This window comes from Musa acuminata, chromosome BXJ2-7 (assembly GCF_036884655.1).
Source record: "Musa acuminata AAA Group cultivar baxijiao chromosome BXJ2-7, Cavendish_Baxijiao_AAA, whole genome shotgun sequence".
NCBI classification, from domain to species: domain Eukaryota; kingdom Viridiplantae; phylum Streptophyta; class Magnoliopsida; order Zingiberales; family Musaceae; genus Musa; species Musa acuminata.
Window position 1 is genome coordinate 29721862 of NC_088344.1, and position 15910 is coordinate 29737771.

A 15910-nucleotide genomic window follows, 5' to 3' on the forward strand; every position below is an offset into this window, starting at 1 on the left:
TAGTGGTCAAACTCATTCTTTCCCTGCAAAAAGCATTGCAGTATTCGATACCACAATGCCGCGCATCTATCTATATGGGGATGTCCGCCTCCATCGCCCCCCTCTTGCATTAAACTACAGTCAAAAGGCTCCCATCACGCCCCCATTGCCACCAAACACTCCACCTTCCTCTCTCTCTCTCTCTCTCTCTCTCTCTCTCTCTCTCTTAATCCTTATTAGCAGTAAGGTGCATCATGATCCGTATGGGTTCAATTTTAATGAACCATCCATTCATCCAGTTGATTATACTTTTGCTACAATAAATACAACTTAGAAAGGAGAATTAATCCACTCATATCATGAATTTAAAGTACTTAAAATAGAGAATTAAAACAAAAAAAATCTCGAGCGATAATCGCTCAGAAGTTCTGGCACCAGAAATATGAACAGATCACAACAAAACGCTTGTTGTTGGTTCTTTATTTTTTCTCCTCTCACCAATCCTAACAACACCCTTCTTTGCTAAGGGCAGGAGTTGATTCTGACAAAGATGAAGTTGGACGATAAAGTTGTTGATTTTATGATGGTTCTGTGTTGTAGAATTCTATCATAAGTTGGTTGAAAGTAGAGTAATCCTTACTTGTTGATCTCAGTTGTTGTTGGAGAAGGATCATCGAGGCTTTCTTCCCTTTCTCATCTTCTTCTTATACTGCTTGCTCTTGGCCAAAAAGTTGTCTTAGATTAGATAGCCAAGAAGCTGACACGATATGAACACAATGAAATTTTAAAAAAATTAGGATACATGCATGCCAAGTACACATGTGAAAGAAAAGATCATGAGAGAAATACTTACTAAGTTATATGATGTGCAAATGCAATTGATCGATAAAGGCAATGCATTATAACAATCTAGTGACAATGTAAACTATCATCCACTTTCACCCATCTAAACCCCTTGGTTAAAAGTTTTAGTGACTAGAAAAGATACACTTGTCACTAAATTATGGATTTTAGTGATGACTTATTTTTGTGACTAATGCATTTAAATTATGTTATTAAAAATAAATAAATTGATGAAATAATATATGCAACAATATTTGGTGATTAATGATTCTATCACTAAATGCCATGATAAAAAAGTTTCAATCATCACTCAGACTTTAGTGGCAAGAGTTTTAGTGACAACTACTTGGACACTAACACAAATTAAGATGAAAATAATGTTAGTAACAAACTGTCAACAAAAGTAACATTATTATCCTCTCAATATTTTTTTTTTGACAATCTATCAATTTTAATAATTTTAAAATTATACTAAAATTTCAATTTAAAAAAATCCACATCATTTTGTCCAAAAGTCAATATTAGACTTAGTACAACCACAAAATCTACATCATATCATAAAAAAAAAACTACATCATCTTTGCATCCTACATGAAAGATATAAAAATGAAATTTTACATCTTCATTCTTCAGCACATTCTTCTATGTTCTTTTTTTATCCTACATGTGGTCACAATTACACAATTATATAAAAACAAATCATTAGATTGACAATAGATAATATAAAATAGGATGCGAGCATTAGGCTGATAATAAAAAAATATAAAATAGGATGCCCAAGAATGAAAGTGATACACAACCTCCAAGATAAACACAATGGAACAAAAATAGACCGTGAGTTAAGTAACTTTGTGAGTTATAACCTACAAATAAGTCGAATCTATCTATATAAAATCAGAGTGGTATTACAGCTACAACTAAGACCCCGAAAGCGGGATCAAATATAGTATATGTTGTACAAAAAATTCATGTATCAAGAAACAAAATATGACCGTACCATTTACAGCTGCAATGCAACTGAAACAGCATAGAGTTGAAAATTATCTTTCTAATTGCAACAGAAACAAATAAAACTTGCATCATTTCCAGTTGCTGCTGCACCAGTCTTGAAATGAAATATTTGATTCATGTAACAGGAGAAAGATTTCCCATTCCTGACATTTTAAAAGTGAACAGTTATGGATCTTATTAAACTGCCTTCAATTGAGACCCTAAAGAAAGTGCCGAGGGTGATAACTAATTCCTGAATCTCCCTTAAGAGAGGTGAGTATTATTTGTATAATGGGGTCAGCTAAATGTCTTAGTTGCAGTGGCTTCTATTTGGGCCTCAGCTGCTACTAGAAAAGCTATTTCTTTTCTTTCAACCATTCCCTGTTTAGAAAACAATGAAGAAGTAACTTTAGTTTCATGACAGAAAAACTATATTACACTTAAGGAGAAATTGCAATGGAACTATCTAAGAGGCAAGACTTTTCCCTGAAAGACACCAACAAAGAAGTGAAGGAAAGATATACATGTACCAGGGCATTGAAGACAAGGGTCCAGATGTGAGAATAAACAAACTTTTGCTAGAGATAGAAAAATAGATATCACTCATAAGAAATTACTTTAAGAGAAAGATTTGTCGATGCTCTAAGTTTATCCCACTAGCATGTTGATAAGAGACTTCCATGTTTCTAATTTAAAATCCACAGTGTCAGCTGAAAGTAATTAAAAGTTAACCTAGACATCGTATAAAAATAGTCAAAAAGTGGCATGTTCTAGCATGATTTAACACAAATCTTGCTGTCTAACTGAACATTTAATGCTTGATAAAAAATTAAGAACGAAAGAAAATTAAATTGTCGACATGAGTTCCTTTTTCATTTTTTGGACTTTCCAACTTTTAAATTTTGTTAATTACTCATACGTGTGCTGATAGAAGAGCTCCTTCTCCTAAATAAGACTTTTTTTATAAACTTCTATGCCAACTAGAACTCTATGGAAGTGATTTATAATATTGTCAATTACCTTCCCAGGGTTGATTAGGCTGGCAGGAGGAGAGTCCCATGGGATGGCATCCACAACTCTTCCTTGTAAATATAGATGAATTGCCCAAAAGCTAAAGCTTGTTCATTAAGCTCAAGTCATTGTCATCTTTAGATAATGAAACATATGTGGAATGTGAATGATCAGAGATCTTTATGAAGAAACCATGGTCTGGCTAAAGCTCTGAGCCAGACAAAGCAGGCACAATGTTGATTACTTGAAGAAGCACTGACCAGTATTCTCTACATATTTTTATGTCAGTAGTTAAGTTCTTCAGAACCTCTATTAGTACCCCTGGAGTAAGAGATGTCATGTTCCTCCTCCCCTTCTAAGCATAAGATATGTCTGAAGCGACAACAACTGAGCACAGATCAGATAACCACATGAAACACATACTAAACAATATCAAGGAAATAAAAGTGAAAAATCATTTTTCAATTTAGAAAAATTTTAAACAATTATTTATTAAAAGGAAAAAAGAAAATGTTTTGTATAGGAAATTAATAGGAAGAAATAACTTGCATATAACTAGTTGCATTACACATCAATATGTAGTTAGAGCACTCCACATAAAATGCAAGAGTTTGCTTTTTTTTTAAATAATAATAATTAGAGCTTTATGATCCATTGTCAGACTTGCATCAGCCTTCCGAATATAATAAGTTCCAAACCAAAACAAATGTAAACAATCAAGGAATTTTGTTAAGGCCTACTGGATAAAGCATCAGGTTATGAATCATCAAGCACTACTTACAATTAAACACCATAGGATAAAAATATGTGCTGCACTTATTCTCCACACAGCAAAGTATTACTCCTCAAATACCAATTTTTAAGTCATCAAACACCAGTTACAAATCTGTCACAAGCACATCAAGGATCAACTTTTTGTGCTCACTGAACCACTTCCATCACAATGCTTCACTGTGCTTTGCTTTGAGGCAGTTGTCTATTATGGTTCCTCCTCTTTATATCATAGTGTACAAACTAAATCCATAAAAGATGAGCATCAGATTGATCAAGGCTATTTTAATACTGTACAGTTATATAAAGCTGGAAAGCATGGACAGGATGGTTTGCGTAGTGTATCGTGTCCAACATGTATTTTAATACTGTACAAATATATACAACTGGGAAGCACAAACATGATGGTAATACTGTACAAATATATACAACTGGGAAGCACAAACATGATGGTTTGGGTGGCATATTGTGTTCGACACGTGTAATGTACCGTGTCCAATAAGTTATCATGGACTTAGCTGAAATTGCCTAAGTCGTGAGGCACCTTTACGGTAAAGTCACGGATTTAGCTGGAGTTGCCTAAGTTATGAAGCACTATTGCGCCAACTTTTCGGACTTATGTGAGATTGTCTAAGCCATTAAGCACCGAGGTCCCATAGAACCTGTAAAAGGAGCAAGTTGATTAGCTCGAAAGCGAGCGATGGACAAGTCCTGACATCTCGCGAAAAGGGCAGCTTTACAAGCAATTCAGCAAACACTTGATGTACAAGAGAGAAAAGAGAGGAAGAAGAAAACAAGGACTTTAGAACGTAAAAGGAATAGTAGCAAGTCCACAAACGACTACTCATCGGGTATCAAGCATGATGGCAGGATCCTGTCAACTTAATATGCGAACTTGTGAAAACTGATCAACACCCGACACTACCCTAAAGCCCCATCCACCCCTGTGCCACCCAAGGGGTTCTGGGGGTCTGAGATGGTTGACGTTTCACACCGCACCATGGTTTGTAGAAAATAAGTCGCAACATGCAAAAACACAGCTATTTTGGGGCAGTTTTGCCTGGCATGATGAGCGATCGCACTATAGCATTGCGAACTATTCTTGCTTACTTTTTCCAAACAAAAACACATAAAACCAACGCAAAACTTACTGCTAAGCATCTATATAAGCACGCAAAAGCGACAAACGACTCGTTCAACGAAGATGTTACGGGTGCGCAACAAACGTTCGTGATATTCTCCCCCACATAAACTGTCAACACCCTCGTCGACACTTACTGGTAGGCTTTAATGATTGCTTCTTCGTGTCTTAGGGCATCTTTAGGCTCTCAACTGGTTTCTGTTCGAGGAAGCTTTCGCCACTTTACCAAGTATTCGGTTGCTTCGCTTTGTTAGGTAGCTTTGTCTTGCGATTCGCTAAAATGGTTTCAACTCGCATCTCCTAGGAGGCTCTGTTAGTTAGAACACTTCGGGAAGCATCTTGCGGATCTGAGTAGTAGGCTTTCAAGTTACTTACGAGGAAGACATTATGAATTTTAAGCCATGTTAACAGCTACAACTTGTAGGAGACATTGCCTACCCTGTTGATAATTAGGAAGGGTCCTTCATACTTGCACACTAATCTCTTGTATACTTTATGTCGAAAGAATTGGAGCGATGCTAGTTGGAGCTTCACCAACACTAAGTCAACAACTTTAAACTCCTATGGCCTTCTCAAGTCTGCCCACTTCTTTATCTTTTTGGTCACCTTCTCCAAGTAAGCTCGTGCAATATCTGCATTTCGGTGTCATTCCTTTGTAAAGTGATATGCTGACGAGCTACTTCCAGTAGAATCAATCGCCAAGGTGTGAGGAGTTGACGACAGTTGTCCCATAATGATCTCGAATGGGCTTTTGTTAGATGTAGAGCTCCGCTGCAAATTGTAGGAGAATTGGACTATGTCCAACTACTTTACACAATCTCTTTGGTTAGAACTCACGTAGTGCTGAAGATATTGCTCAATGAGCAAATTTAATTTTTCAATTTGACCATCCGTTTGGGGGTGGAGGCTTGTGTAGAAGTATAACTTGGACCATAGCAATTTGAATAGCTCGATCCAGAATTATCCAAAGAATCATGCATCTCGAACACTGATGATATTATGCGAAACTCCCTGATACTTCACCATATTCTTCATCATCAACTTGGCCGCCTCCTCTGCTGAACAGTGTAGGGGTGCAGCAATGAATGTTGCATACTTTGAAAACTGATTGACCACTACGAGTATCGATCTGAGTCTCTCTACTATCGACAAACTTAATATGAAGTCCAAGGAAATGCTCTCCCATGACCTTTTTGGTACAGGAAACGGCTCCAAAAATCTCACCAGCTTTCGCTACTCTATCTTATCTTGTTGGTAAGTAGGGCATGTTCGAAACTTCGAACATATTCCTTCACATCAGTCCCCATCTTTGGCCAATAAAAGACCCTCTCTACAAGAGCCAACGTTCGATGAATGCTCGAATGTTCAGCCCGAAGGAAATTGTGACACACTATCAAGAGTTCACGCCTCAAATTATCCGTTTGAGGAACATAAACTCTATTCCCTTTGGTGTAGATGAAACCCTCCTAGACCCAAAATCTTCGTATCTTTCCCTCTTTGATTATTTGCATTAAGGTTACTGCTTGAGGATCACTGCATAGTCCGTCTCTAATCTTCGAAAGGAAGTTGGAGTGCAAATGACTTGCTTGGCCTCCGCCTTCCAATTGCATGGCATTCACTAACTCCACTTTCCAGCTCAATGCATCGGCCATGACATTTGCTCTTCCGGGCTTATACTCCATTGCCATATCAAACTCAACTAGGAAGTCCTGCCATCGTGCTTGCTTTAGGGAGAGTTTCTTTTGAGTTTTGAAATAAATACAACGTTGTTCGTCCTTAGCATAAATCGTAATCTGAGAAGGTAGTGCCGCCAAACTCATAGACAGTGGACCACCGTTGTCATCTCCTTCTCGTGCACTGGATATTGCCACTCGGTCTCATTGAGCTTACAACTCTCGTAGGCCACCGGGTGACACTCTTGCATGAGTACTCCACCAATAGTTAAGTATAAAGCATCTGTATGGACTTCGAAGGGCTTCCTATAGTCCGACAATATGAGTACTGGTTCTTCCAACACAGCAACCTTTAATTCTTGGAATGCAGCTTCGCAATTATTAGTCCATCGCCAAGGCTGCTTCCTCTTCAGCAACTCCATTAGTAGAGCTACGCACTTCAAATACCAACTATGAAGCACCAATAATAGTTGACGAAATCGAGGAAGGATCTCAGCTCCAGTACCTTCTTTGGGGTTCGCAATTTCGCCATAGATTGCACCTTTGATTTGTCCATTCGAATGGAACTGTCACTGATTTGGTGCCCCAAGAATAAAATCTCCGTCTAACAAAGTAGCACTTCTCCCTTTTCACAAACAAAATATTCTCCCTAAGAACCTTGAAAATTGTTCGAAAGTGCTCAACATGCTTTTCAAGTGTTTGGCTGTAAACAACGATATCGTCTAAGTAGATGACCACAAATTTGTCCAACTACTCCTTGAAAAGTTGGTTCATGAGAGTGCAGAATATGGTCGGAGCATTGGTTAAGCCGAAAGGCATTACCAAGAACTCGAATGCTCTATACCCGATCACATAGGTAGTCTTCGCTTCGTCGCCTTCAGCGATGCGCACCTGCCATACCACGACCGAATGTCAAGTTTAGAGAAATATTTTGCTTGGCCCAGTTGGTCGAACAAGTTCGTGATGAGCGAGATGAGATACTTGTTCTTCACCGTCACATTATTTAGGGCTCGATATTCAACGCATAATCGGAGGTTCCCATCTTGTTTCTTTTGGAAGAGGATTGGAGCTCCATATGCTTCGGAACTGTAGATGAGACCACCGCTTAACAGTTCATTTAACTGCTTTTTGAGCTTTGTAAATCTGGAGGGGCCATGCAGTATGATAGTCTCGTTGGAGGCTTCACTCCCAGCTCCAACTTGATGTGATGATCCACACCTTTGCCTGGCGGTAGAGCTTTTGGCAACTTAGGTGACATGACATCTGTAAACTCTTTCAAAACGTTTGCCTCCACAGTAAGTTCATAAATGGTCTCCCCGTCAATTGACTCCAACTTTACAACGGTCACAAAAGTTAATTCACCTTTTCGTACCCCCTTCTTCAATTGTAAGATTGATATCCATTGTGGATCCTTAATTCTTCCTTGAGAAACATGAACCACATAGGGGTCATCACCTCCCAGTAGGCATAAGGAGTTTAGAAATAACATTGGCACCGATTTTGTCACATACATGAACTCCATTTCGAGAATCACTTGGAAGTCGTCCAGTGGCACCATCATCATGTTTTTGCTTTTGCTCCATGTCGCGATCTTGATGGGCACTGCCTTTGCCAACCCGAATATCCACTTAGCCTCCAAGTTCACTGCCTACATCCGACTTGGGTTCTTCTCCAAGTTTAGCCCAAGTCGCCTTACTTCTCGATCGGCGATGAAATTGTGGGTAGCGCCCATGTCCACCATTGCATGGGTTGTTCAGCCATTTAGCTTGATGTCCACATACATCAGCTCATTGCTCCCTGCCTTCTGTGGCTTCGTCTTCATGTTCTCCCCCACTTGATCCTGCAACATATTCAACAAACGCATTACTCCCATCCAAGGTTCTTGCGACTCCTCATCATTATTGTTGGATTTTGAACTACTCGAACTAAGACTGACGGCCTTGCCCTTGTCTCATTTGGGGGAATGGATTGAAGCTGTTAAAGCATTAAATGCTTGTTTTTGTGGGCACTCCCTCACCATGTGCGATCCTCCACACAAGAAGCATTCGTCAAGTTTGGGGGCTTTGCTTTTTGAGCTTGGTCCTTTGTGGGAACTCTTTTTCTTTTGTTTTTTCCCTGAACTCATTCCTTCGAGAATATTTAGGTGGGTGATTTCCTGAAGATTGTTACTTCCTCCCCAAGTTCTCCGAGGAAACAAAGTCAGGGAGCCTTTCTATTGTCCCTCGAGAATATTTAGGTGGGCGATCATATCGGTGACATTCATTCGATGCAGTTCCTATTGTGCCCACAGCTTCAAGCCATCGAGGAAGCTGAATAGCTTATCCTTCTCGGACATGTCCTGTATGTCTAACATCAATGCAGAAAATTGCTTCATATAGTCCCGAATGGAAGTATTTAGGTGGTGTTATCTCAGCTTCCTTCTTGCGATGAACTTCGTGTTCTCGAGTAGGAACCGGGTTCTCAACTCCCGCTTTAAGTCCTCCCATATGTCCATTCAACACTGACCTTGTTGGATCTCTTCCCAGCGTATTTGCCACCAAAGTTTTGCTTCTCATTTCGATACATGATTGCTATTGAAATTTTGGTATATTCAGAATCGGGCCTCGTAGCTCGGAAGTTTATTTTATGTCAAACAGGAAATTTTCGAGCTCTTTAGCATCCCTGGCACCCCCTAAGTAATGCGGCTCGGGTACCCTCAAGTTTTGTGGTGGAGTAACACGGGTGTTGTTCCCTCTCACATTAAGAGCCCTTATGAGCAATATCACCCTGGACGTGAGTTCCACCACGACTTCATGCAGAGGTTACACGGAGTCTTCGGTGTCTTCTGTTAGTCGATCGACTAGGGACTCAACCTAGTCGATCCGAGATTCAGCTTCTTTTTATGAGCTCTCTACCCCAAGAAGCCTTCGTTGGCCTTAGTAGAGTTCCTCCAAGTTCGCTTCAAGAACATCAAGGTGAGTTTCCACAGCTGCAAGTCTCCCCTTATGGCTTCTTTTCCCGGTTGGCGCTCCAAATTGTGCCTCCTCTGCTCGTGGAGAATAGCCAACTTCTTACTCGTCTTATTCGCTATCGCACTTCTCCTGAGCGGCTCCAATAGCATGAGAGCGAGTTTGCACTTGCATCCCACCTAAGCTGCTTGGGGCAATGGTCCGGTTTGCCCCATCTTGCTTGATTCGCCATGATGCTTCGTTATGGTGAGATTATGAAACTTTTTTGCTGTATGCTCGAGTTGCTTATCCACTCTGATACCACAATGTCACAGACTTAACTGAAATTGCCTAAGTTGTGAGGCACTCTTGCGGCAAAGTCATGGACTTAGTTGGAGTTGCCTAAGTCGTAAAACACCTTTGCATCAACTTCTCGGACTTAGCTGGGATTGCCTAAGTCATGAAGTGCCCTTGCGTTATTCGCCCGCAAAGGGTTAGCCTAGTTGCAACCTTGCTCAGGTCCCGTAGGACCTGTAAAAAGAGCAAGTTGATTAGTTCGAAAGCAAGCGACGGACAAGTCCCGACACCTCACGAAGAGGTAGCTCTATAAGCAATTCAACAAACACTTGGTGTGCAAGAGAAAAAAGAGAGGAAGGAGAAAACACAGACTTTAAAATACAAAATGAACAATCCAAAGTCCACAAACGACTACTCATAAGGTGTCAGGCATGTTGGCAAGTTCCCATCAACTTAACATGCGAACTTATGAAAACCAATCAATGCCCAACATTACTCCGAAGCCCCATCCACCCTTGTGCCACTCGGGGGATTCCAGGCAGGGTCTGCCGTACCGAACCATACCGCTCGGTACGGGCGGTACGTACCGGTCCGAGTGTACTGTAGCACTGTAGCAATGCTACAGTACTCGGCACACCTGGGTGTACCGCTCGGTATACCGTACCCGCGAAGCCTCTACCCCCGGCCGAAGTGCCTCGCAAACCACCACCACCACCCACCGGCCGTAGCTGCTCCGACTCCTAAGCAAACTAGAGATTTCACAACAAAGCAAACCCTTCTTCCTTGATGAAGCAAAGCCCTCGACCTTGAGCGCCCCACTTGCAACCCAACGATCATTGTGCGTTCTTAGGCTATCCAGCTCGAGCACCCCTCTGCCGTCATGTGCTATCATCATGCTATCGAGCCCTTCACCTAGAGTGCCCTACTTGCGACCTAGCAACCATCGCGCGCTTTCAGGCGCCCGCCCCGATTGCCCCTCTACTACTGCATGCCATTGAGCCCTTTGCCCCGAGTGCCTCACCTACATCCACCATTACCCAGCAGCCATCATGCAACAACTTCCATGGTGTCCGACGAATAATCTTCCTCAACGGCATCCAACAAAGCTTCTTCCTCAATGCATCGCAAGGTAAATTACTAACTTTGTTTAGATTTTATACCACTTTAAAACACCTATTTTGATTATTAACATACTATTAACCTTTTTTATTTTTTATTTTGTAGTTTTTTTAATCTGGGTTTTTTTACTACTTATTAAATTGTTAACCTATTTTATTTTATTTTATTTTTCAAATCTAACTTACTAAATTGTTAACATATTGTATCTTTTTATTTTTGTTAATCTGGTTTTTGTACTTCTTCTGATTAAATTGTTAAAATATAACAATTTGAGTAAACTGCAAAATGTGTGTGTGTGTGTATATATATATATATACACACATGTGTCCTCATTATGTCCGTATCATGTTTTTTTTTTTAAATGATATGTCGCCATGTCCATGTGCGTGCTTCGTATGTACAGATTTCTCACTCTTTTCCTATTGTATTATTTTATGTTCTATTCACCAAAGTCAACTAGTTTTGTTCCACAGATCTACAACTGAAAGAAAAATCATATTGATTTTCATTATGAAACAAATGGCCTTGATATATTTTTTGGGTCAAGCCTTCTGTTTTTCTTTTTTAAAGAAATGAAACCAAATAATTTAAGTCTCAAAACCTTGTCCTAAAGTTACAAAAGTGAGTTCGTTTTGCACCTATCAATATCTTTCGGTACTATTTAGACTAGTTCACAGAGACATCAAGCTAGAGCATAAATTTTGAAAGGCGTACCATTCTCCTATCATAATAATGTCTAAGATTGAAAATGGTCCATAGAGAATATTCAGCAGCTTTATACTTGGTACAGGAATGTACCACTGTTACAGATGTAAATATTTCATTTGGTAGATCTGGATGCAAACTCTTTTCCTTATTTGTGGGTGAATCATGATGGCCAATCGAACATCTGAACATACATTCAATTTCAACAGCCTTGATGTTGGTATCATATACAATTGGAAGAAAGTAGTGCTTTTCTGGGTCAAAGAAAATACTATCACAACTTCCCGAAAAAGTTGTTTGTGAAAAGGCACTTCACTGCACCGGGGAGAAGAAAAAAAAAAAAGCAGAGACATACACTACCACCTGAGTTTGAAATCCAACTGCAATAATGCATTTAGTCAAACATTTGGAGGGTGATCTGCAACCACAGATAATTGTTGAGAACCAAACATTGTTAAACCAAATATAGACCATTCAAGGTCTGACTCTCTTCTTTTCTTAATCCTTCTCTGCCCCGTTTGAGATTTATCTTAATAAACCATGTAGGTCATCCTGCCGACCATATAACCAAAATAAATGATAAATGGTTGCCAAAATGAGCATTTAGTGCCCTCATGAACAATCGGTGAAATGCTTAGACACTAAATCAAAGAAGCTAAGAAACAGCAAAGAGAATTCACGGCAAGGAGCATTTGAGCTTAAAAACACATTATAGCTTTACACGATTCACGTCAAACATAATTATCAAAACACGAAGATGCATAATTAAGAAGCAAAACAGAACCAAATAAGAATAACATCAACAGCCACTTGCGGAAGATAATAAAACAACCCATTGGTTCTGAATTGAATGCAGACATCTTTCCAATAAGGAGATTAATCCATCGACAAATCAACAGAAGCAAAATAACTAATCTGATCGTGAAGCAAATAAATTACTGCAAATTCCTGCACAACAACGCATGCATGGGCCACTACAACACATTAATAAGTTTTCTTCAGAAATCGCTTTAATACTGCATGTCTTGAGAGGGAAAACATAGTAAATAGCAAACAGGGCAATCACAATATATTAAACCGTCCAATTGTGAAAGGGCGAAGAGGGAACAGATGGAGAGAGGAGTACCATCGAAGGGGAGATGATGCTTGTCGGTCGTCGATTGCCAACATCAGCCATTGTCGATTGCCGATCACCAATCATCAACCACCGTCGATTACATTTCTTAGGAGAGAGTCGCTCGCCTTCGAATGTTCCCTCGTGAGATTTGATTCCTGCGTTAGGGTATTAGACCCAAGAACGAATCGTTAATAATTATATATTTAATATATAATTGTATATTTAATTATATATAATTTTAATATATAATTTATAATATATATTTAAATAAATCATAATCCACAAAATTTATATCTAATTATATTTTTAAATAAATAAATAATTCACTGAAAAATTAGTAACAACTCTTTTTAGTCGTAAATTTAAATATTTATAATAATATTTGTATAACTAATGGGATGTTTTGAAGCTACCACGTAGGATGATCGAGATGTACGGATATCAAGGGTGATTCTTAACTGATGAATTGGAGTTTATTTGGAATAAGCCACGTATATTTACAGATACCACTAATACGACGTCGAGCCATAGTTAACTGAGATGTTGTTTCCTTGTACTATAATTATTAATGTTTTCTACCTCATATAACAAATATTATGATGTCATATCATAAATTTAAGCTTAACGTTTCGACTAATAATATCATGTATGATCAAATGAATCAAATCAACGAAAAAAATCTATGCGTGAATGAAATTAGATGTAGTTCGTTACGTAGAACTATTACTGGACTATGACTGATGGGATTCATCGTTACGGATCAATTTGCTCGATAGATCATAATAATTTAACTTGTCATCTGAGTTTTTTTTTTTCACTTTATTTGATTAAATTAGACACTGACTGCATGCATTGGCACCGTATCTGATCGATTGCGTTGAGGTTTTGGATTTTATTTATTATTTTAGGTGCATATGAAGAATGTTTTGGTTTTTTATTATCATAAATAGCATTATTCAAGCATTATATGTGAGATAATGTTTTGTTCGATCAAGACAAAATATTTTTAACGGTGGTCCGTTTTCATATTTGTGCATAAAAAAAAAAGATATTCATGCTCTTTGGATTAGACGTTTCACCTAATTAGTGTTTTTTTTTTTTTATGTTTACGGTTATAAAAAATATACTTTTAGAATGAAATATGATCTTTTACCCAAACGCATTGATAGGCTTGTTAGGAATTGTTCGTTCATTTTGGGCGATAGGTATATCCGTACGATTTTATTCTTTTAAAACATGTGAATTCAAAAAATATTTTTGAAGATAAAAGAGACATAATGAACTTATAAGTCATTGATTTTCATACTTCTCAACTAATGTGGGACTAAATGATCTTATCACTATATTAAGAATCAAATTATGTAAGAAAAGTTTGATTATCGTATAAAACTTGTGTCATCGGCATGCTTGATATATTTGTTTGAGACTCGAGTCAATATTTATTTATATTAGATTGAAAAAAAAATAGTTTTGAAAGTTTCGACTTAAATGGTACTGCACCACCATTCATTATATAACACTTATCAATTTTAAAGGTTTAAATTGATTAGTAGAAAATATTTCACTATGCTCATGAGACATGCTTATTTGGTATATTATTATTATTTTATTATACTAAGTTTGATTGACCGTAAGTAATTATCATTTCGATAATAAACGTAACACATTCTTATACTTCGATTCATTGCGGGCCAGACCGGAACGGGCGACGGTCGTATTCGAACCTATATTGGGCCCGGGCCGATTTGGTTGGGGAGTTCGTTTTACTCATCTTTTAATGCCCGAACGAACCGGTATCGGGCCTTTTAGCGACAAAATTAGGGCTTTTCACGGTCGTCGTGTCTTCGGGCTCAGCGAGCGAGCGAGCGAGCGACCGGAGGGCAAAGCGTCTGATCGACCAAATTCTGCGATTGCTCGGTCCTGTAGATTCTTTTGCCTGCAAGGAGACAGGTGCTCCGATCGACCCACCCAGCCGGATTCTCCGTCGTCAGCTGCCTAACGGGTGTCTTTAACTTTCCTTCTTTCGTTGCTTCCTCTTTCTTGCTTCCTTTCTGCATGTTTTTCCTCTTCTTGCCGATGGGCTTTTGTTCAATTCGTTTGTTTCTCTGCTGCCTTTCTTGTTGTTTAGTGGGTTTTCTGTGCATGTCATCGCAAATTAACTGTTCCGTTAGCAGAATGATTTGCTCTGTTTAGCGAAGCTTTCATTCTTGATAGGCGATAACCCAGAAAGGTGGATGTTTTATGGTCTATTTCTATGGATTTAAATGCGTCGCCGTTGCCTGAAGAAGATGAGCAACCTTTTGAGGAACATTTTGAGGGTGAAATCATACATGAAGAAATCGTGGAGTCTGCCGTTGCCACAATGCGTCGGGTATGTACCTTTCCTCTTTACTTATATTGCGTCATGTAGCTTCTTACTTGCTGCCAATTATTATGATTGTTGTAGTTGATTGTGATGTTCTGTCTTTGTTCCTTTGTTGATGGTAGAATTGTTCTATTTTGGCAGGGGCGATTGTTAATTATCTTCTTTCCTTTGCTAATTGCCTAATTATACATATATACATGCAAATTATATTGTGTAGTTCAGTTCACAATCAAAGTCCAAATTGTATTGTTTTTTTTTCTGGTGTAAAGGAGATGTTTTCTGTTGTAATGCATATCTGTCTTTTTTCAAACTCTTTTAAACTTGTGGGAAGAGCCTTTTCTTACTCTAGCTGGTTTGTCATTGAGTTTGAAAATTAGATTTCAGATTTAAGTTTTTTTTCAAAGTTTTTCTCAGCTAACTTATCTGTAGATCCTGTTAGTATGGCAGTAGTTAGATTTGAGTTATTCTAAGAACTTTAGTTTTTGTAAACTAACTTATTTGTAGCTCCTGTTAGCCAGTGTGACAGTTGATATTATCTTAATATTTTATGTATCATTACAATATTTCTAACTTTTATGTATCAGTTAGGAATGTACAATGGTGGAATGTACAAGGATAGATACCTATCATGGAACAATAAAAAAAGGAGGCAAGGAATGAGGAATTTGAGAGGACACTCATCTATGCTGGCTCTAAAACTTCACACTTATCCATCGTTTATAGGGTTGTTGGCTTTTGTATAAAATTCCAACCTACTCTAGATTCTTTGCTTGCAGTGGCTGTGGATATGGGTATGTGGTCTCAGCTTGAAGATGTTGCAAGGTTTGAAAGGATAAGAGCAGGAGGTGTTTGCAAAATGTGTTTATATGTGTATATACATATCTTTATATGTGTGTATGTTATTTTCTTTTATTAGATGCAAAAGAGTTGTATTTCCTTAGGAGAAGAAGATCCAAAATGGGAAGTAATCTT

At 38.5% G+C, this 15910-nt stretch overlaps 1 protein-coding gene and 1 long non-coding RNA gene across 4 annotated transcripts in view; one reads left to right on the forward strand and one right to left on the reverse strand.

The window, feature by feature from the left end:
* Positions 1-313: 313 nt before the first annotated feature.
* Positions 314-12732, reverse strand: LOC135617515 (uncharacterized). The gene is made up of 3 exons (XR_010488773.1): positions 12583-12732; positions 2833-3195; positions 314-736 (listed from the first exon to the last, which is right to left on the reverse strand). It is a non-coding gene; the product is annotated as an uncharacterized LOC135617515 (long non-coding RNA).
* Positions 12733-14376: 1644 nt separating this feature from the next.
* LOC135617516 (uncharacterized) overlaps positions 14377-15910 on the forward strand; it is a 42856-nt gene continuing 41322 nt past the window's right edge. For 2 of the 3 annotated variants that reach the window (XM_065117838.1, XM_065117839.1), the window contains exons 1-2: positions 14435-14575; positions 14788-14944. In XM_065117838.1, the coding sequence (XP_064973910.1) occupies positions 14828-14944 (117 nt within the window). In that variant the 5' untranslated portion in view covers positions 14435-14575; positions 14788-14827. Of the gene's footprint in view, positions 14576-14787; positions 14945-15910 lie in introns of all 3 variants that reach the window. The other variant, XM_065117837.1, reaches the window with a different exon arrangement.